The following is a 21771-nucleotide window of genomic DNA, read 5'->3' on the forward strand; positions in this document are numbered from 1 at the left end:
AAAATTATTCTCCACCTCTTCTGCTTCTTAAAATATAAACAGGAATAGGAAGGGTGGGGTATTACTACTTGGGTGTTTTTGATATATGATAAATCTATGAATATACTGCCAAGAAATCATATTCTCATTTTATAAAAGACCTGAGTGTTGTCTGGGTGTTACATGGCGTCCATGTACAGTGTTTAGCCCTTTATTTTGATTAGGATTTATGTACAGCGGTGCTTATTAGGGTTTTAATGTATGCTTATACATAATGCACAATATTAATAACCTTAGTATTTATTAATATATACAGATAAATACCACCTGTCAACTCATCACCCTGGGTTCCATCCCATCTTTGAATGGTGTAAAAATGTGGACAGGAAACACAGAAGTGTCCTAGACTGCAATAGCAGGTTGATCCACTAGATCCACTACATTTCAGTCCATTATAAAGTTTTACAATTGAATCATATTCTAATTTAGTGAACTGCCCATAGCTCTACGCAGCAGGTAGTGTCGCAGTCACACAGCTCCAGGGACCTGGAGGTTGTGGGTTCGATTCCCGCTCTGGGTGACTGTCTGTGAGGAGTTGGTGTGTTCTCCCTGTGTCCGCGTGGGTTTCCTCCCACAAAACACACATTAGTAGGTGGATTGGTGACTCAAAAAGTGTCCGTAGGTGTGTGAATGAATGTGTGTGAGTGTGTGTGTTGCCCTGTGAAGGACTGGCGCCCCCTCCAGGGTGTATTCCCGCCTTGTGCCCAATGATTCCAGGTAGGCTCTGGACCCACCGCGACCCTGAACTGGATAAGCGGTTACAGATAATGAATGAATGTCCTTAGGTGGAACGTCTTGGGTGTTAAGGAGACCAGTCCAGACTTCCACCCACCAGAACTGGTAAAGGGACGTATTAAGTCAATCTAGCCCTGTGAACTACCACCTTCACTACTACGCTTCATTCCAACCCTATTCTAAAACCAGATCCAGGACATGAAGGCCTTCAGAAGCATCTGTTTATTCCAAGTAGGTAAGTATCACTAAATGCTACTTGGATTCTAAAAGCACTTCAGTTTGGAGAGGGTTTTATATTCCTAAAAAATAATTTCCAACGTTTAGCATTATGCAAATTGCATCCCAATTACGTGTCAAATCTCATTCAATATCCTTAGTTTATAGGTTCCCTGAGATGTAACATAAACTCAAAATTCCCTTGGCTTCTATTGCAGCTTTTAAACTTCACTGTAAACTTCAGCTGACTTTACAGGCTTGGTGTCAAACTGAACTGCATCCAAGTGAAATCAGGTCTTTGCTTTTTTTACCATTCAGTACAAGATTGTTTTCTGATTTTCTGGGTCTGTAAAGAGGGTGAACTGAAGATCAGTGAAGATATAGATGTATGTAAGTTTAAAAGCCAAGAAACACAGCAACCTTTGAGTTGTGGAATCTCTTAGAAATCCTTACAGGTAGTGAGGTAGTGCTCCTGGAGCAAGGAAAGGGGCAGAGATATTTGGAGGACTTTTGGAGGGTATTTGCAGAACCCCTGTCTCTCAAATAAGCTAGAACACCAACTCAACCATGACATCAGTTCCCAATCCAAACACTCCAGCAAAGGTAGTGGGAACACACACACACACACACACACAGAGAGGCTTTTTATCTCCCACCAAACATCCTCCAGCAAAATAGTCAACATTGTTACATACGGGTGAACATGCTTTCCAATGCCAAAAAAAGATGTTTGGAGTAGTGCCAAAGAACAGAGGTCTTCAGTTCTAGTTCTGGAGGGCCATTGTCCAACAGGCCAACACATTTCTCCATTGCCACAAAACTCTTCCTCCACTCAGACACTAGACACTAGTCTTCCAGGGCCGGAAGTGAAGACCCATTGATCCAAGTGAAGATACCAATTAAAAAACAAAACAAAACAACAACAAAGAAAACACTACCCTAAAAAACTTTTAACCTTATTTGAAACAACATGTAGTGTCACTGTCACACAGCTCCATGATCCTAGGGTTGTGGGTTCAAGCTCTGCTTCGGGTGACTGTCTATGAGGAGTTTGGTGTGTTCTCCCAGTGTCCATGTGGGTTTCCTCAGGGTGTTCTGGTTTCCTCCCACAGTCCAAAAACACATGTCAGTAGGTGGATTGGTGACTCAAACATGTCCATAGGGGTGTGTGTGTGTGTGTGTGTCACCCTGCAAAGACTGGCCTTGGTAGTGAGTTATTAATTAGTTTCACATAATTTCTGAAAATTAGCATTTTGCTAATTAAATGCCAAAGTCACCTTGCTCCTTCAATTAGAGGATCCTTCATTTAGATAATCTTAGTTTATATGTGCATTAGTGCAGTGGTTCATGGCTGATGTCTAGGACCATCTCACAATGAAATGCTTGGAGATGATTGCTGTAGTTTCAGACTGAAGTTTGGAGACTGTTCTTTGTGATTATTTGTGGTTCTACTCGAAGGAGGGAGGTCCCGGGAGGAAGTCTCTGCCTACACACACCACCTTCACCACCATGCAGCAGTACCTGAAGCACAGAAAACCTCAACAGCTCAACAAACACACTTCACACTAGTTATTTGCACAAGCACAGACACTCCCTGAAACATCCTTGCTCAAATATCTACAGCCAAATTAGTCTGTCTCAGATTCAGGGAAAATGTTTTATGGCAAAACGTGTGTTTTTGGGAGTTTAAGCAAAAAATTTCCTCAGAACTAACGGAGCACCATTCGGAACTTTAAGGATGAGTTGGAGTGGTTTTTGTGATCCAGAATTAATCACCCAACATCGGCACTTCACCCCAGTGGTGAACAGTAACGAAGTAAAAGTAATGCGTTACTGTCCGTAAGTACTTTATTCGTGTATCTCTACTTTACTGAAGTATTTCTATTTTGGATGGCTTTTTACTTCACCACCACTACATTTCAAAATCAAACATCTATTTAATCCTCTACATTATGAAAAATATATAATATTTGTGAATAAAATCGTATACGCGACACGGAGTGGCTCCGTTGCTATGAGACAAACGATCACGGTTGCCACGCTAAAACAAGTGAAAATGTTTTTGATCTTAGAACCGACATGAATTAACAAAATGATTTGTACCATTTAGTATTTGGCTGTTTTTGAGTCATTATTAACTACGATTCATTCACATAAATGGGTTACGGATCTGTAGATGTCACAAATCACTCACCGATGGTGAGAGTAGGTTGAAGATTTATTAAAAAGTAGGTGAAGCGAGGTCAAAACCAAAAGAAATATTCCAAAACCCCCAAATCAGTACAGTACGGAGAGATTAACAAGTCCAAAAGACAAAAAGTAGTATCAGTCAAAAAAGTAACAACAAACAAAACAAAAAAACCTGTAGCCTGTTTAAAAAAAACAGATGTCTCAGAATTGCAGAAAAAGTTCAAACTATGTTCTGCAACTATGTAGACAAAACAGAGAGCTTAAATGAACTATGTCATTTTTTACCTTAAAATTAAAGCTTCAAAATCATTGTTATACTTCACTTCATATAATATGGAGAACAGAGCCTCTGTCGTTATTACTCCCATCTCAACTGCAGACACTGCACTATGTACCTTTTGGAGGAGGGTAGGAAACCACCCCTTTCCTTCTCCTCCCTACCAATTTCAGTACAGTGCTGTAAAAGTTAACTGCACTAGGGGGAGACCCAGGAGCAAAAAAAAAAATACCCATATCTTACCTAGTGTTCCTAAATGAGTAAAAACTATGTTGTTGTTTTACTAGGTGTTCAATGCCACTGTCAAAGTTTATACTCTTGCGTTGCCATCTGTGTCGCTCTTCAATTATGCATCCAACCACTCATCTTCAACCCTATAAAGTACACAATTTAGTGGTAGTAGTGGAATAGATAGTGCACTATTTAGGGAGTGTACTGTAGAGGAGTTAATATTTCTGAAATTCTCGACTTGAGCAAATTGAACCATGTTTGTCCGACTGCAGACCTTCATGTCCTGGATCTGGTTTTAGAATAGGGTTGGAATGAAGCAAGGTGGTAGTTCAGAGGCAACTTGACTTAATACCTCCCTTTACCAGTTCTGATGGGTGGAAATCTGGACTGGTCTACTTATCACACCAGACGGTCCACCTAAGGACATGTGTTTTTGTATTTGGAAGAATCATACAGGAGTACTTTATTGATAGCTTGAGTTAAAAAGGTTAGCATGGGTGCTGAAACTGACAATGTGGTACAAACAGCTCCACCTAGAATATTTTTCATTAGCTGCCACTGGCAGGAAGGTAATAAAATCATTATGATTACACAACGGCAAACATATTTAAACTGGTAAACACAGAGAACTGCACTATGGGGCGGAGTGAGGTTTATGCCAATGGTGGGTGCAGGGCAATATGATTTATGTTGTACACTAGAAAACCAGAATGTGGCTGTCACCCTGCTCTCAGCTTGAGAAAGTTCATATCGCCACATTCTGGTTTTCTATGATGTACAACACCAATCACATTCATGGGATGAGGTCCCTTACACTGTTGGTGCTGTCTCAGATCATCTGCCAGGCACATCCAGTATGATCGTCGATACTCTCTCACACCAAATGCGGGTCACTGGAGTCTTCACCTAGAAGTGGTCTGTATGATTTGGTAAACTTATTGGGAGTAAACGTGGACTTGTTCACATTGGAGGAAACGATTTCTTGCACTGTGGAATCTGTTCTCTCCTTTCCTCAGTCACTGCTGGAGGCTGGAACGTCTCCTGCCATGATCATGATGCATCACTTGCTATGTCATACACCACTGGTTGGTATTCAGAATTCTTGGTCTGCTGTTGGAACGGCGCCGATGGTCCTTCTCACTCATTTAACTACATTTATATTTGTAACTAGCACTAACAACACAGGACACAAATGTCTTGGCCTATTCACTACTACGTATATTGGAGTATGAAGATTGTATAAATATTTGATTAATAATATATTAAAAGCATCATATAAAAAAAAGTATCAATTTATAATCAGTCTTGAATGTTTTGTGTAGACTGTAGAACAGTCATTTCTCACTGTCTTGAAGGTTCAGTACGTTTGATAATACCTTTAAGGAATCCATCCATCCATCCATTATCTGTAACCGCTTATCCAATTTAGGGTCGCGGGGGGTCCAGAGCCTACCTGGAATCATCGGGCGCAAGGCGGGAATACACCCTGGAGGGGACGCCAGTCCTTCACAGGGCAACACAGACACACACACATTCACTCACACCTACGGACACTTTCGAGTCGCCAATCCACCTGCAACGTGTGTTTTTGGACTGTGGGAGGAAACCGGAGCACCCGGAGGAAACCCACGCGGACACGGGGAGAACACACTAACTCCTCACAGACAGTCACCCGGAGCGGGAATCGAACCCACAACCTCCAGGCCCCTGGAGCTGTGTGACTGCGACACTACCTGCTGCGCCACCGTGCCGCCCCCTTTAAGGAATTGTTCATCAAAAAGTTGTGTAGGTTTTTCATTCATTCATTATCTGTAAGCGCCTATCCAGTTCAGGGTCGCGGTGGGTCCAGAGCCTCCCTGGGATCATTGGGCGCAAGGCAGGAATACACCCTGGAGGAGGCAACACAGACACACAAACACACTCACACCTACAGACACTTGAGTTGCCAATCCACCTACAAATACACACGTTGGGACTGTGGGAGGAAACCGGAGCACCCGGAGGAAACCCACGTGGACACTGAGCCCACCACACTCCTCACAGTCACCCGGAGCGGGAATCGAACCCACAACCTCCAGGTCCCTGGAGCTGTGTGACTGCGACACTACCTGCTGCACCACCGTGCCGCCCTGTGTAGGTTTTTACTCGTGAATAATTGTTTCTCACTACAACATTCCCCTCAACAGATTTGCAGCTGCAGACATGTAAATACTAACAACTCATCAGATACAGCACTGGACCTGTTTTAACACTACTACAGTACACCTTGTGAAGTAGGAAACAGTTTTAAAGTGAACTGCGTTATTAATGTGGCACTACTATAAAATGTGTTCTAGCCATGTAAGCAATTACATACATACATACATCTAAAGTATTGCATCTAGCTAAATCAGCTGCACTGGGACCAGATCCAGCACGTGTCCTTGTTTGGTCTTTTCAGCATTAGAAGCCTTACAAGTTGTGATGGATCCTTCTAATTAAAATAGCTGGTTACCCCTCTGGCCATGAAGTCACTTTACCAATTAAGTACTGTCAAGAACAATTTATCACAGCAGCAAGTCTGGATGACCACGGTTCCCATTTAAAAAAAAACTTAAAAATCAAAACAAAGAACAATTTACAGCTGGAGTCTCAAACTCTGGATTCTGGAAGGGGGTGAAAATGAGTGCCACAGCATGAAATATTCCTGATTTTAAGCTGCAAATTGTCAGGACCTAGGTTAAAGTATGGCATCCTTGGTGGCATTCCCAAAAATACAACAGTGATGTCGAGACATACTTTCCAAAAAGATACTTTACATAAAGATGCGATGGTCAGTCACATGCTGTATTAAAACGATGAGTTCTAATTATTATTCCACATAATTAGGAAAAAACAAAACTGCAATATTTGTGCATGATCAACTTAAGCTATACATTTCAAATACATACCAAGCTGGCACTGTACCATTGGTGGTGCACGCAAACCATAACATACAAGATCAGACTCAAATGGGTAACAATATTTTTTAAACTTTATTTACTTTTTTTCTTCCTTTTTGAAATGAATTCCATTCTCACATGAAAGACATTCTACTCAAAAAGTCAAATAAAGGTTTCATGTGAACTCCTCAACATCCTTTCCTTTCCTTTTTACACAAACACCCCCCACCCCCCCAGCTCTTTTTACCTCTTCATCCTCAATTACAGGGCAGACACAAAACTCCCATTGGAAGAAAACAAATGAAAAAAATAAAAATAAAAAAGGGAGGGGAGGGGGGGGGAGGAAAAAAAATAAAATAAAAATTCAGGCAAGGAAAGTATATACCTGATGAGGCACAAACTTCTAAATGAGAGCTGATGTGATCGGTCCTTTCGTCTTATAGAAGAAAATAAAATACCTTTGTACTGAGAATGACGTTAGACTGCCACAGTGCCTCCTAGAGGCTGGGTCTAAACTCCCTGCCCTTGTTTTATATGTATTGAATGTAAATAAAAAGCTTAGACGAGCCCACATCCCTCCCCCCTCAGAAAAACCTCACCCTCCTCTGTATTTCCAGCCCTTCACAGCTGTGTGTGTATGTCTGGGTGTACACATGGCTGCTACAGCCAAAAAAGTCTTTGTATGTGTGCGTTTGTGTATCCGTTTGTGAGAGGGCAACTCCAGAGGGTGAGGCTGATCCCTAGTATTTCACTCCTGGGACAAATTCCTTGGCCTCAGGGTTTAAGCTGCTCTTGCGCTGGGAAGAGGAGAGACAGAGAAAGAACTTCATGTCAGAATACAGCTCATTTCAAATGGATATTTGGCTTTGAGTCAATTTAAATGGAGTTTGGAGATAAGTAAATGCAAGCCTATGAAATTAGTCTGCAACCACACTCTCCACGTCAAAACATATTCCTCAAAAATACAACAATTTGTGATTTTTGGCAACAGGACAACGTTTTTAGCTTTTAGATACGCTGCTACTTTCTGGACTCATTTGTAATGAAACCTACTGCAGGATCCTTCAATATTTCAACTGAAAATGACTGTGTACACTTGCAGCTAGGGATGCACCGATTATGGGTTTTATGGGTCGACACGAAAATTAGCAGCCGATAACAATATTAATAACTCATAAATTCACTTTTTGTATTTAAAGTTAATTCAAATTTGTAGTTAGTCAAAGCAAATCAAATTCTTTTTCTTAAAGTTTGCCATAGGACAAGCTTTTCTCTACTTTTTAAATTTTATCTTTTAAGATTAGTTTATTTATATTTTTAATCAAAGGTTTACTGCTGGTTGCACATGAACAGTTTCTATAGGGGCGCCAATTAGTGCAGCACAGGGTGTGTGTAATAAAATGTGTATAGAGGTTTTTACAACAAAGCAGCTTCACAGAATTCCAGTAAAGACAGAAGTTTTAACATGAAATGTTAAAAAGCCCCAGGAGAGCAACAGTGGCAAGGAAAACCTTGGGAGGAACCAATGTTATTAAATAATACATTATATCATTTTTCTTAGTGTCTCAGTAATAACTACCGATGCTGAATGGCTATCTATTTTCATGTGGTTTACATAAGGGCTCCAGAGCCCTTCATAAGAAGAGTTTCTACATTTCTCAACCTTACCACAATGTCCTCTGTGTTGTTGTCATTGACTGAGAGGCCATTGAGCTGCTGCTGAAGCTGCCCTACTCCTGGGGGGAGGTCCCTTGCTGGAATGAACCAATCTTGGTCCTCCTCGTCCAACATTTCCTGGAAACAGCGCTCTAGGAATTCTTGCTCCAACAACTCCTCTTCTACCTGAAAGACAAAAATGAATGTACAAGACAAGAGAAAGAATGAATTATAAATTAGCAAGAGTGCATGTTTTTCATATCTGAGCACATATATAAGCCACGATACTGCAGACAAGCCACTGCTCATTAGCAAACAGCTAATTATGTGTGTGTGTGGGTGTATAATTTATTTTTTTGGTATTAGGAAGATAAATGTGTAGTGTGATATACCTGACAAACTGGCTAGAGGAACCATTTTACCATTTTCTGCTCAGAATAGTTTTGATGGCGTTTGAGTTAGAATCTTGATTTGCTGAGTAAACGTTTCAGGAAGATCTTCAGCATTAGACACAAGTTTAAACTGAGAACCTTAACGTTAATCTTAACGCGTTCATATTGAGAGCACTTATTACTACGCTACAGATAGCAGAGGTGTGTGAATTGACTGGATCCCTACAGGAGGTAATAAACTTAAGTAAACAATTTAATGGGAAATAAAGCCTTAAGTGTCTTAAGACAGTAAAGGTCTAGTGTTGTCTTTTAAATGCACACAAACCTGTCTGTTATACTCTTCTTCATTCTCCATCCACATATACTCTGCGAATGGGTTAGCTTCTCCTTCTGCATGGCCATTGATTACTGAGTCTTTTCCCTCTTTCGCTGGAGGCCCGCCCCCCGGCGTCTTTGCTACATCCGGCCCACTCATGTCTGCTGGCTCTAAGAAAGAGAAGACCAAAATTACAAACCGCAATAAAACAGAAAACTGGGTTGAATAAGCTGGTAATCAAAGCCAGATATCATTAAAAAAAAAATCATAAAAATGTGTGCAGACTAGTTGGCTTCTATTTTGCTGCAAATTGGATATCAGATTTAACATGTATATCCATTAGGGTTATTGAGGACTATTTTACAGTTATAACCTCATTTCCAGAAATCATAAATAACTGGATACTGTAGTTGTGTGTAGCGTACAGTTTGTGTACAAGAATCAAGATGTGGAATTTACAGCAGGAGTGTGTTGCTGTTTTCTTAACATCAGCACTAACAAAGCAGGGCATCACATAGGTTCAAAATAAAAATCACCTACACGCCGTTAAAAGACAAGTGCTTCACAGCTGTGAATAAATCAAGTGCATAAACCTGAGTGCCCTACTCCCTTATTTAAATAAATAAATGGATCACCAGCAAACACTGAAGCAATCTTGGCCTAATAAAGTCAGTAAAGACACTTCCAAAATAGGAAAATGGGCAGAAATAATCCCTGTGCAGAGACATTCAAGAAGTGACCACTACATTAGACAAGCTAGTAGAAATCATGTGCATCCTACACTACATTGCCAAAAGTATTCATTTGCCTGCTTTCACACGCATATGAAATTGAGTAACATGCCATTCTTAACACATGGGGTTTAAATATGATGTTGGCTCACCCTTTTCAACTCTTCTGGGAAGGCTTTCCACAAAGTTTAGGAGCATGTTTATGGGAAATTTTTTACCATCCCTGCAGAAATGCATTTGTGAGGTCAGATAAAGATGTTGGAAGGGAAGGCCTGGCTCACAGTCTCCACTCTAATTCATCCCAAAGGTGTTCTATTGGGTTGAGGTCAGGATTCTGGTGTGAAAGGACTTAACTGACCCGCACAAACTCCCTCGTCCATGTCTTTATGGACCTTGTTTTAAGCACTGATGCGCAGTCATGATGGAACAAGAAGGGACCATCCCCTTGAAATTTCCAAAACCTCTTGGTGTGCTGAAACAAAGCGTTCCTTTCCCTGCAATATAACCCCACCAAACTTTACACTTGGCACAATGCAGCCAGATAAGTACGGTTCTCCTGACAACCACCAAACCCAGACTCATCCATCGGATTGCTAGACGGAGAAGTGTGAATCATCACTCCAGAGAACACGTCTCCACAGCTCAGTGTGCAGTGGCTGCATCTGCACTTGGTGAAATAAGGCCTGGATGCAGATGCCATGGAAGCCCATTCCATAAAGCTCTCTACAAATTGTTTTTGAGCTAATCTGAAGGCCACATGAGGTCTGGACCTCTAAAGCCACTGAAGCTGCAGACAGTTGGCGACCTCTGCCAACTACACACCTCAGTATCCGCTGACCCTGCTCGGTCATCTTATGTGGCCTATCACTTTGTGGGCACTTTGAGTTTGTCATTCTCAGTTATTTCCACTCGGTTGACTGATGAAAATGTCACAACTAGACTTTGCACAGGTGGCTATCACAGTACCACACGGCAATTCACTGAGCTCCCGAGAGACGCATTTTTTTCACAAATGTTTGTAGAAGCAGTCTGCATGCCTAGGTGTTTGATTTTTTTATACACACACCTGTGGCTATGGAAGGGATTGGAACTGAATTCAATGATGTGGATGGGTAATAATTTGTGCAACATAGTGTATGTAGTTAGAGGGAAGGAAGTGTCCATGGACATCATCTGATTACAGCTGAAGCTAAACCAGAGTTTACATATAAACTGTTTTTGTTCGTTAACTTTAGGTTTTCACCTCAGTGTGCCCTGAATATTGTCCCCGTGCTGTGAATCAATAATTGCAATCACAATCTGAATTCTGCCCCAGAAATATGACTTTCATTTAATTAAGCATCATGCAGCTCTACTTTAACTGATAGTATTTAGATCACTGTAGCCATAAAGCACAACAATGAATGTGAGTAATGAGAGAAAATGAGCCACATGGGATCTGATTAGGAAAAGAGAAACACACACAGTTTTATGTGTGTCATGACATCAGGAGTGGTGAGTAGCGCTTGTTGCATAAGCAGCCAGACAGATTAAATAAAGCAGGGCAGACTGTACCATCAACAACACAAACAAGGAATTCTTACAATTCCCATGTCTCTATAGGACACCGTCCTACCACTTGCCAAGTCTGGCCCGTGCACAACACTCAGAAAATTGAAGTAATTTCAGTTTTCTATCCCATACAAAACAGACAAGCTAATAATCGTTTGGTGAAAAAAAAATAGAAATAATAATAATAATATTAAATCTTAAAATCTAGAGTGGTCCCCATTATATGCAGCTAGCAAGCTGCACACCACTGAGGCATTAGCAGCATCATTACCTTTGCCTTGGAATAATCAATAATTAACCTTGCTTAGATAACTTCCATGCACCAGACACAACCTACTGTCACTGTCCAAAGAACAGCATAAGAGAGAGGGAAGAAAAAAATAAAAAATAAATAAATAATTAAAAATAAAATCCCCAACATATTCACATTAAAGACAGCTGCTGTTTTCAAATGTTTTAGAAAATTAAATGTTGGCAGCAATGATATAAACATTCATCCTTAGTTCAGGCCCATTACAAACAACAGTAATGAACTTAAACAAAAGTGAACATTTTGTAAAAGTGTTTTATTAAATTTAATTATGGTCATTTCATATTACAATAGGGACTAAAAATAATAGGTTAGTGTTACCAAGCGACTTGAGAAGCTGGTAACAAAGCAAAACAGCATCTGTTGTTTGGACGTGCTGTGTTTTATCTATAATCAAGACAACACTGAACAAAAAGTCGTCAAAAAAAAAGTGCTCAAAAAACAAGAGAGGAATATTAGGAAAAAATATCCCATGTTTAATACCGAAGCATATTTACTGTACAAGCCTCAATCACTGAACTATGATGGTCAAAAAAACAAAAACAAAATCATTCATAAATCATGATTCTCTGCATAAGATTTCACGTTATGAAAGCAACTAAGATCTGTATAGTTCCCTAACAATTTCAGAGAATACCACCCACCACTTTCTGGCTTAGAGACACTGAATAAAAGCATGTTCTAACTGAAGTATAAAATAAATATTGAGTGTGTGTGTGTTCTAACAAGTGATAGCTTGGAGTAGCATATCAGAAAACAGTTTCTCCATTTCAACACACTGGGCCGTGTCACAGCATCAGTATGGAAGCACCACATGCATCTTAGACCAAATACACATCTCAAAGCAAGTTGCTCTAGGATCTGATCCCCTTTCAAAACAGAGCGGTATTCATCATGATGCTAAAAGCAAAAACTTATCTGAAATCAATTTGAAGCACCGTGCCAGTGTCCTGAGGGGGATCTAAGCTGACAAACACAGACAAGACTTGCTCAGTGGCTCAATAGCAGAATTATGTCAGAGGGATGGGGAGGTAAATAAAATATATATAAAAAAAACCCCACTAAACTGCTCAACAATAAAATGAACAGAGCAAAAATAATCCTTTGAATGTTGCTATGGTGGATGGGTATAATTTACTGAAATGGTACTTAAAACTTAAAGTGTCTCTATATAGAGTGTCTGGTACACTGTTGTAAAAACTGTCACTGTGGTGGTACCATCAAAAGTACATATTCATACCTTTAATTAGGGAATTGTTGTTTTTCAAGTTGTGTTGATTTTGTACAGCCCATTTCTATTAAGAAAGATTACATCACCTTCTCCAGAAGGAGGGGTGAATATTTGTAATGTACCTTTAGGGAACATAACAGAAAACCACTTTTGTACCTTTAAAAGGTACAGTTACACAGTTTGTACATTCGGTGACCAAAAACATACCTCTAGCGTACCTTTTTTTCCTGAGAATGTTGGCTTTGCTGCTTAACTCTGACAGGATCGATCAGAGACTTTTATGTCCTTTAATAAATATATGTCATATAGGGGCAGATTACAGTTCTACAACTAAAACTGCTTCAAACAACTATGAGAACAGCTTTCAAATATAATGCCAAACATTTCAGTGCAGTGCCTAGATCCTCCCCAATGCGGCTCACTGCTCTGACATTTGATTAAACAGTTAAAATTTAAATGCAAAAAATTCCTATTTGTTCCTCTTATTTCTAATTCCTTATAAAGCTGTCGCTGTCATTTAAGTATAAAATAGTCGTTAGTCAAGGTTTCAGTGATTTAAAGTATATTGTAGTAATCAACACAGAAAACAAAGTGACTACTAAAACAATATCTAAAATTACCAACACGAACTAAGAATTTTCACCTACTGCTGCTCATTCCACTTCCAACTTTGTAGACACTGTGCGAAATGTACAAATGTAAAATGCAAATGTTAAAAATCATCGATGCCCTATATTTAATTGAAAATGTCAGAGACATTTAAAATGTTGAATCTGAAAAAGGTTTAGAAATATATTTGCCAATTTTGAATTTGATGCCAGGAACAGGTTACAAAATAAAATGTCTGGGAACTGAGGAGACCAATCGCTGTTATTTATATATATATATATATATTTTTTTAAGAAAATTTGTTTCTTGAGTTTGTTGCTCAACAATAATGGGTCTCCAGTATGGTGTTAATCATTCCATAATGCACCAGTTGTTTTCAGTGGGTGACAGGTCTGGACTTGTTTAGCATATGGACTCTTACTAAGGTTTCATGCTGTTATAATGCTGCATTTGAGTGGTACCACAAAAACGAGTTGACACCCTCACATGAACAGCCTCTGAAGTCAGAAAGTCAAAATCTGTCTGGATGGCGAAATGTTGCTCCAAAAACTGTATATATCAAACATCATTTAAAATAGTGCCTTCACAGAGAGTGAACACAGACACTTGCTTTTGAACGGTGCTGTTTAAATCCTGTTCACAGGTTCTGGTTAGTGAGTCCATATGCAATAATTTCCACTAATGCAGTATGACACAAAAGCCCAAAGATCACAGCCAAACAATATTAGTTCTGGGGTTTTCCCCATGCATATAGAAACTTATCCAGACTCTTTTAAACTTTAAGTGACATTATGTAGTAGTGTAGATAATGAAACAAAATTCATAAACAACATCCTTGGTTTGTTGCACTGTTAAAGTCCATCACAGAATGGTGAAGCTCTCTCTATGTTTACTTCAAAAAGACTCAGCCTCTTAGATGCTCTTATTAAAGCCAGTCTTATCATCAAATGGTTTCCATTCATTAAATTTATTCATTCGTCAGTTCAGGGTTGCAGTGGGTCCTGAGCCTACCCAGAATCACTGGGCACAAGGCAAGAACACACCCTGGAGGAGGAGCAAGTCCTTGGCAGGGCAACACTCCTCACATATCAATTTACCTATGGACACTTTTGAGTAACCAATTCACATACAAACGTGTGTTTTTGGACTGTAGGAGGAAACCTGAGTACCCAGAGGAAACCCACACAGACACAGGGAGAACACACCAAACTCCACAGACAGTGAAGACAAATAAAAAAAATTGTTTGAAATAGTTGTACCATTTTAGATGCATATTGAAATTTAATTTGCATATGCTTTAAACCCTAAATGTCAGCTAAATAATAATAAAAAAAATTCACTTCACACTCAGACTCACAAGCACAGCCTAGAGTCAAAATTTGAATGATTCATAATTAGCCACAGTTCAAATTAGCCATGATTTTTGTTTATAACTGACATGCCTTAACATGCAATTCATTGTTTTCAAGCAGTGTCCACAGGAAGTGCACAATTAAGCTTCTGATGAACACCGTCTGTAGATTGGCAACTGCTTTAAGGCAGATCAGATGTGTGAAGACGACCTAGTTCCACATCTCAGGTTTAAGCCATGTGAGCCCAAGTTAATCGCTTTTCCGGTGCTCCTTCGAGGCTTGAGTCAGACAACATTTTTTTTGTGTGTGACATTCACAGAGACCATGATCGTCATCAAATCTGCCTAAGATAAAATGTATGATACTGGGATGGGATTACATCATTACGTGTTTGTAACAGCACAACACAACATAAGCAATTTGTAAGTTGTATATCAAAGAAAATCACTACTACTTTTACCAAAGAATAAACAGGGCTTAACAATAATAATTACATAAATGAATACAATACAAATTCTTTGATTGCTGTAAAACTGGTGTCTCATTATTAACCCAGTGCTGTACAAAACATTTAGTTTATTATTAAACACATTTGTGTTTCCAAACAGGACAACTGTAGCAACAGGAATATGCCATTCACCCCTGATTTTTATACTGCATATTGTTTGTGAACACCATCCAACAATATCCATTATGAAACTGTTCTTAAGATTTGTCAAATCCATGCCATTCTGCCCTTAAACATGTAATACAGAGCTTGCAAGTATCAGCAGAAATCAACACCCCTATATTTCTGTGCACATCAAGGAAATTAGTACACTGCCAGGTAACTATACATTGTTTGGCTGATATTCAGAAACCAATAACTCATGTTTACTTTACAACCTCAAATCCTTCATTTTTTAGTTTACAGTTGGTAGAGGGCACCGTAGGAGAAAAAATGTATGAGTTTCACAACTAAATAACACCTTGTGCATTACCCAAGAAGGTCATGACACACACTCAGTCTGCGGTCAGTCTGTCAGTTGTAGCACAGCATCTGCCAAAAGAACTTTTGCCTATTAACAATCTGCTTGTCCCTGCCAAGAATCTTGCTTGGTCTGTGCCTGTCCAGAACCATCAATGGGTGACAGCTACGCAGGAAGAGGACTGGTGTAATGGAAATCAAGTGGTCATACAGGCATCTTACCTTTCACCAGGGAGCAAATGGTAACTAAAGGTTTACAGACAACAGCATGTTGACTTTTTCATTAAACTATTAATTTGTATCAAATAATGACATTTCTAATTAATGCTTTCCACACCATGTATTGGGTCCCTAGAAACATACTAGCTAATAAATACATCTAATTGGTGTAATGTCTGAAAAAGGACTGCTTTATTGTTGCATTGTGTTGCTGAGCCACAGAGGGAGGCACTAAAGCCTCCTACCTGTTGTTCCAAGTAATTTCGTTTTTATGTGAGCATGACCTGTAATTTAAAAAAGCAACTATAGGTTTATGACTTGGCCAACTTGGAATCACATCGCAGTTAAGGGGAATTCCAAAGATAATTCCCCAAAAATAATTAAACATAAATAAGTGAAACATCCCATTTAACCTCATCCTGAGATGCACCAAAACAAAGAATATGAGCAAGGGCTCACATTAAGAGTTTAAGAATCCATGAGAAATGCATTTATAAAATAGTGTTTATAAAGAAGCTAGTAACTGTGGGAACTGAGGTAAGGGGAGGTTTCCTTAGATTCCATAGACTTGCAGAAGGCTTTCCAAAGCAGGGACACTACCACTGGGTCGACTTCCAAGCACTCCTTGGTTAAAAGTGTGTAGCACTAGCATGCATGCAGAAGATTGGGGCTTGATTCTCTGCTCAATCAGGCAAATCACACATCACCAATGGAGAACCCTCAAGCAAGACACCCAACTCTTCATCTACAGCCATAACCTTAATTAACAAAATCTAGAAATCTGAAAAAGTATAAATCTAAATTATGTTGCTCTCGTCCAACTCAGCTTATGCAACAAAGGAAATTACACTTCTCCATCTTGGAGAAGGCTGCCAGCAAACCTGAATGAGGGGATGAAAAGCACTGGACAATGAGAACGAAGGCCGTCTGAAAAAGAAAAAGAAAAAAACCCCAAAACATAAAAAGCACGACGGGACAACAGAGGCCGAGTGGGAAAAGGACGAGCTGTAGCTCCGGAGAAGATAAGAGACCTCCTCACTCTTGCCCTAAAATGTACCAAACATGCGTTTTTAAGCTCGTAATCAACACCACAGTCGCTGCATGTAAACATGGCGCAGTGAAGAAAAACAAACCACGCTCTTACTCCACCTGACCACAACATGTCTCACTAAAACAAAGAGCAAGCTGCCTTATGTTTTACTCTCCTATGAAGGCCACTGTTGTCGTTATGCAAGACAGCTTTGTTGGTTAAACCGTCAGTGGTGTAATAGACTCGTAAATGGTCAAAAACCACGAAAAGGACATCACGTAATTGATGTGCATTACAATAAAAAAGTTTAAGCTGAAAAACATCGAGTCCAAGGGAGAAGACCTCATTAAGGTGACCTCATTGGTCGGTTCAGCTTAATAAGTTGGATTCTTATTTTCCAGCTTCTTTTTCTAAACTCCGTTCCACCTTAAAAAGGTGCGACCAGAGAGTAACGTTAATTCACGTGCCTGAACCCAACTGCTGCGCCATTACAAAGGAGCTGGTGAAGAAGAATTACATTTTAGCCTCACGGAAACAGGTTAATCAGCTTGCCCATAACCATCACAAGTAACGGCCTAGGACACTCAGCGTAGCGGGTTCAAATTAATAGCTGGCTATGAGCTGAGCTAAAACTCAAGAGTTGAGATACGTTACTTTCGTGCACACATCTCTTTGAATTTAACGGTACATTAACAATGTCCAGAACACGCAGTGGCTCATCGAGGACAGCAACACTTTGCCTTTTCTTTGTTTCTTCCATTCAGCGCCTTGTTACAATAAGCAACGAGGAGACAGCAGTCAAACGGAGTTACTGAAGTCAACTCAAACCCTGAGAACCTGCACTGAATCCACTGAAGAGACCTGACACAAGAAGAAAAACATTTCAAACGTTATACCTGGCATTGTGTACTCTCTGCTTGTCCTTTTAAATTCGTCAGAATTCACCAAAATTCACAAACAAAGTCCGTAGTTAAACTCCAGCACAACACACTAAGGGATAATTCCTTCACTTGCAGTGAGTTGAGCAGGCTATGTGCGGTTAGCTAAATAGTAGGGCTAAGAGTCGGTTCCATAGAGTCGATTCTCTGCATTCTGAAATTGAGCGTAGATTCAGAAGCTTTAGACTTGATACCACGTTCACTAATACTAGAATTTGTGTACTTAATAGACGTGAAATATTTTTCATATTTTATTAGTATGTACCATATTTAGAAATTTGTAGTAGAGGAAAATGACGAAGGAACTCGACCAATTCCCATTCATTGGAACCGTATTTAGAGTCGACTCCTGAATTCCTGGAATCGAACGGCTCACTAAACACATATGGAGCAGTGTGTCACGTGGCTTGCGCTTAAACAAACACCTACGCGGCTCCTCCTCCCGCGCATGCTCTCTAACGGCTCCTACTGAAAGTGCGACAACCACAACAAACTTATAAACAAGACGGAGCTGAAATGACCGCCCTATGTTCACTGGTGTCTCTTATTCAGATTTCCTACACCCCTGGATCAAAGCGGGATAGGTTTGTCTCCACTAAATCCATTCAAGTTAAACCCTTATTTACTCCACAGGGATCCAGGAGTATAGACTAAAATTGTGTAAACAAAGTGCGCCTACGAATACCCTGATCATATTCCTGTTTTATATTTTAATACTAAAATAAATACATTTAATAATAAGGATATTGACATACATGTTGAGTATATAGATTACATTTTTTCCATTGTGTGCCCAAAATTCATAATTACCCAAATTCAGAATTCTTTATCCCTGGTCAAAATTATTCACCCCACTGTTTACCTGGATTTGTTTTAAGTGTCAAAAAAGCAGAGATGTCACGTTTTTAATACAAGCTGAAAATTCTGTGATTGTTAAGTAAAATAAAAAATAAAGAGGGACTGATGTTTTGTTTGTTAATTGGTTTTCCATTTCTAATCCTTCAATAGACAAACGGAGTACAACCCATTTCCCTATTTGGAATGTTATCAACATTCATTCATTTATTATCTGTAACCGCTTATCCATCGCGGTGGGTCCAGAGCCTACGTGGAATCAATGACACTTTTGAGTCACCAATCCACCTACCAACGTGTGTTTTTGGAGCACCCAGAGGAAACCCACGCAGCCACAGGGAGAACACACCACACTCCTCACAGTCACCCGGAGCGGGAATCGAACCCACAACCTCCAGGCCCCAGGAGCTGTGGGACTGCGACACTACCTGCTGCGCCACCGTGTTATTGGTGCCATGTTATCAACAGTATCAGAGAATGTAAATTTTATATATATTTTTCTTTTCTTCCAATGCATCAAAACACAAATACAGGGAATATGAGAATCAGATATATTTAGATTTTCGTTCACTATAATTTGATATTTTGTTTCTTACCTAACAGGAAGATAAGAAATATACGTGTCACATAAACATCACCATTCTGCTGCAGTTTCACAAACTTGCTTATATTATCCTTAGAACACCTCTCCAGACACCCATGTCCCAATGTGTATAGAAATCTCAGAATATGTTGCCCTGTACTTGACCATATTTTTTTATTAAATCATGAAATGGGTCAAGTATGTTCATCGTTAATCTAAAAGCAGAAGTTCCTTCGTTTCAAAATACATGGGCTATTAGTGATAAAACAGGTTCTGGCCCAAATCTGCACCCCAACCCATAATTAGCCACAAGCAGGAATGAAAAAAAAAACCCTCATTATTTATATCTGTTCATATTCATCTTTCATATTTTGTTGTATTTTGTTCAATTATGTTGTAGAAAACTGTTTTCCTTAAATCAATGATAATTATATTGTTCAAAATAGGGAAATGGGTCACTCTCCATTTTTCTATTGCAGGATTAGAAATGGAAAACCAATTAACGAAAGGTACACAGACCTATCTTGGGGAAATGTTGGGAGCCTGAACACTCCTTGATTGTTATAGTTTTGTTTTAACAACATAATAACAACACATTTCATTAAAGAGGTCAGTATAGTTTAATTTTTATTCAGCTTGTTTATTCAATCTGATATCCAGGAAAAGAGAAAAAGGATCTACTGCATGAAGTAAACTGAAACAACCTTTTAAATGTAAAACATTAACAGCACATGATATGTATCATCCATCCATCCATTATCTGTAACTGCTTATCCAATTTAGGGTCGCGGGGGGTCCAGAGCCTACCTGGAATCATCGGGCGCAAGGCGGGAACACACCCTGGAGGGGACGCCAGTCCTTCACAGGGCAACACAGACACATTCACTCACACCTACGAGTTGCCAATCCACCTGCAACGTGTGTTTTTGGACTGTGGGAGGAAACCGGAGCACCCAGAGGAAACCCACGCGGACACGGGGAGAACACACCAACTCCTCACAGACAGTCACCCGGAGCGGGAATCGAACCCACAACCTCCAGGCCCCTGGAGCTGTGTGACTGCGACACTACCTGCTGCGGCACCGTGCCGCCCTGATATGTATCATCATAAGTCTTAAATAACAAGTATTGTCCCTATTGCCAAACACAATAATGTAGCACATTTAGCTGCCTTTATAAAACTAATCATTAAATCCATGTTTTAAGCTAAACTTTAAAGGAGCAATCTGTAAGATAGTTACTGTACTTAGTCATAAAATGTCCAGAGTGTGTGATCATAGATTAAGGAAACAGTCAAAGCTAAAACACTGCTACCTCTCATAGCATTGCTGAAGCAGTATATTCTCTTTAAGAAGTGCCCAGTTCAGAGCGGAGCTCCTGTGATCCCGCCCACTGTCCAATCACTTTACAGTCCAAACCCACAGTGTTGCCAGATCTACAAACATAGTGACTTGCAGCTATGAAATGATCAAGTGAACAAAGTTAATGTTATATTTTCCATTGACCTTCTAAAAATCTCCATGAACAGAAACAGAGTAAAATGAGAGGAAATATTGGCCTTGTGTTTGAAAGGTGGAGGCAGTTTAGAAGCAGCAACACAACAGAACAGAGCAACAGAGCCAGAGCTGGCTAATTTTCTCCTGAACAAGTAAATCATTTCTGAAGAAAATACATAAGTACAGACGCCTATGTATAGATTAAAATGAGTGAACGCCATAGGTTGTATGTTTTATATAAAGAAAGTGAGGCATAGTGACAATTGAAAGAGGTGTTTTGTGTGTTTTATACAAAAAAGGCGAATAGTGTGTGTAATGAATGACTATATAATATGAGTTTCACTTTTTGAATGGAATTACTGAAATAAATAAACTTTTTCGTGATATTCTAATTTTATGACCAGCGCCTGTATATGGTACACTCTAAATTCTCATAACTGATTCTCCTTAATGTAGTACTACCCAGACCATCCTACATGCATCTTTTTAAGGATTGCCGTTACAGTTTCAAAGTTTCTGTGCTGAACGTAAAGGCTGTGCTCTGATGACGACCACGAGTACCACTTCACTGCGCTGTTATACTAAAGCACAACTGTGAATCACGAGGCAGACATAATAATCATTACAAAAATGTATAATTAAATAATTAAAATCTTTGAATCACTCAAACGACCCTGAGCCGAACTCGTCTCTGTTCAGAATCGGATTCTTTGTAATATTTTCTCTCTGAATGGATTGTCCTGATTCTCACTCAGTTCCGCGGACTGGAAATGACTCGTGTCCGGTTCAGAACAGAGCAGAGTTGCGTCTTACACTGCAGCTGCACCGCCACCTATCGACGAAATGACACAATCACACACTACTGACACTGAACTTCCTGTCCTTTATCTCAGCCTCGCGCGCTTTGCTTAGGTGTTTGTCATCGT

The 21771-nt window shown here is 39.7% G+C and overlaps 1 protein-coding gene and 1 long non-coding RNA gene across 2 annotated transcripts; one reads left to right on the forward strand and one right to left on the reverse strand.

Annotated features, from left to right (window-relative positions):
• Positions 1 to 6700: 6700 nt before the first annotated feature.
• On the reverse strand, positions 6701 to 18009 carry LOC136707187 (polyadenylate-binding protein-interacting protein 2B-like). The gene is made up of 4 exons (XM_066681125.1): positions 17870 to 18009; positions 8983 to 9143; positions 8278 to 8451; positions 6701 to 7406 (listed from the first exon to the last, which is right to left on the reverse strand). Exons 1-4 carry the CDS (start codon positions 17874 to 17876, stop codon positions 7350 to 7352), a joined length of 399 nt encoding a protein of 132 aa, XP_066537222.1. The 5' UTR covers positions 17877 to 18009; the 3' UTR covers positions 6701 to 7349.
• LOC136707188 (uncharacterized) lies at positions 17446 to 21307 on the forward strand. The gene is made up of 3 exons (XR_010804205.1): positions 17446 to 17511; positions 17738 to 18495; positions 18920 to 21307. It is a non-coding gene; the product is annotated as an uncharacterized lncRNA (long non-coding RNA).
• Positions 21308 to 21771: the final 464 nt, after the last annotated feature.

The sequence above is a fragment of the Hoplias malabaricus genome, chromosome 9 (assembly GCF_029633855.1).
Source record: "Hoplias malabaricus isolate fHopMal1 chromosome 9, fHopMal1.hap1, whole genome shotgun sequence".
Lineage (NCBI taxonomy): Eukaryota > Metazoa > Chordata > Actinopteri > Characiformes > Erythrinidae > Hoplias > Hoplias malabaricus.

What these genes read in the sequence shown, in the direction of transcription:
- LOC136707187 (XM_066681125.1), bottom strand. An exon ending in AAGAAGAGTATAACAGACAG is followed by an intron (nt 8,452 to 8,982) that starts GTTTGTGTGCAT and finishes TTTGTCTTTCAG; the next exon opens with GTAGAAGAGGAGTTGTTGGA. An exon ending in ACAACACAGAGGACATTGTG is followed by an intron (nt 7,407 to 8,277) that starts GTAAGGTTGAGA and finishes TCCTCTTCCCAG; the next exon opens with CGCAAGAGCAGCTTAAACCC.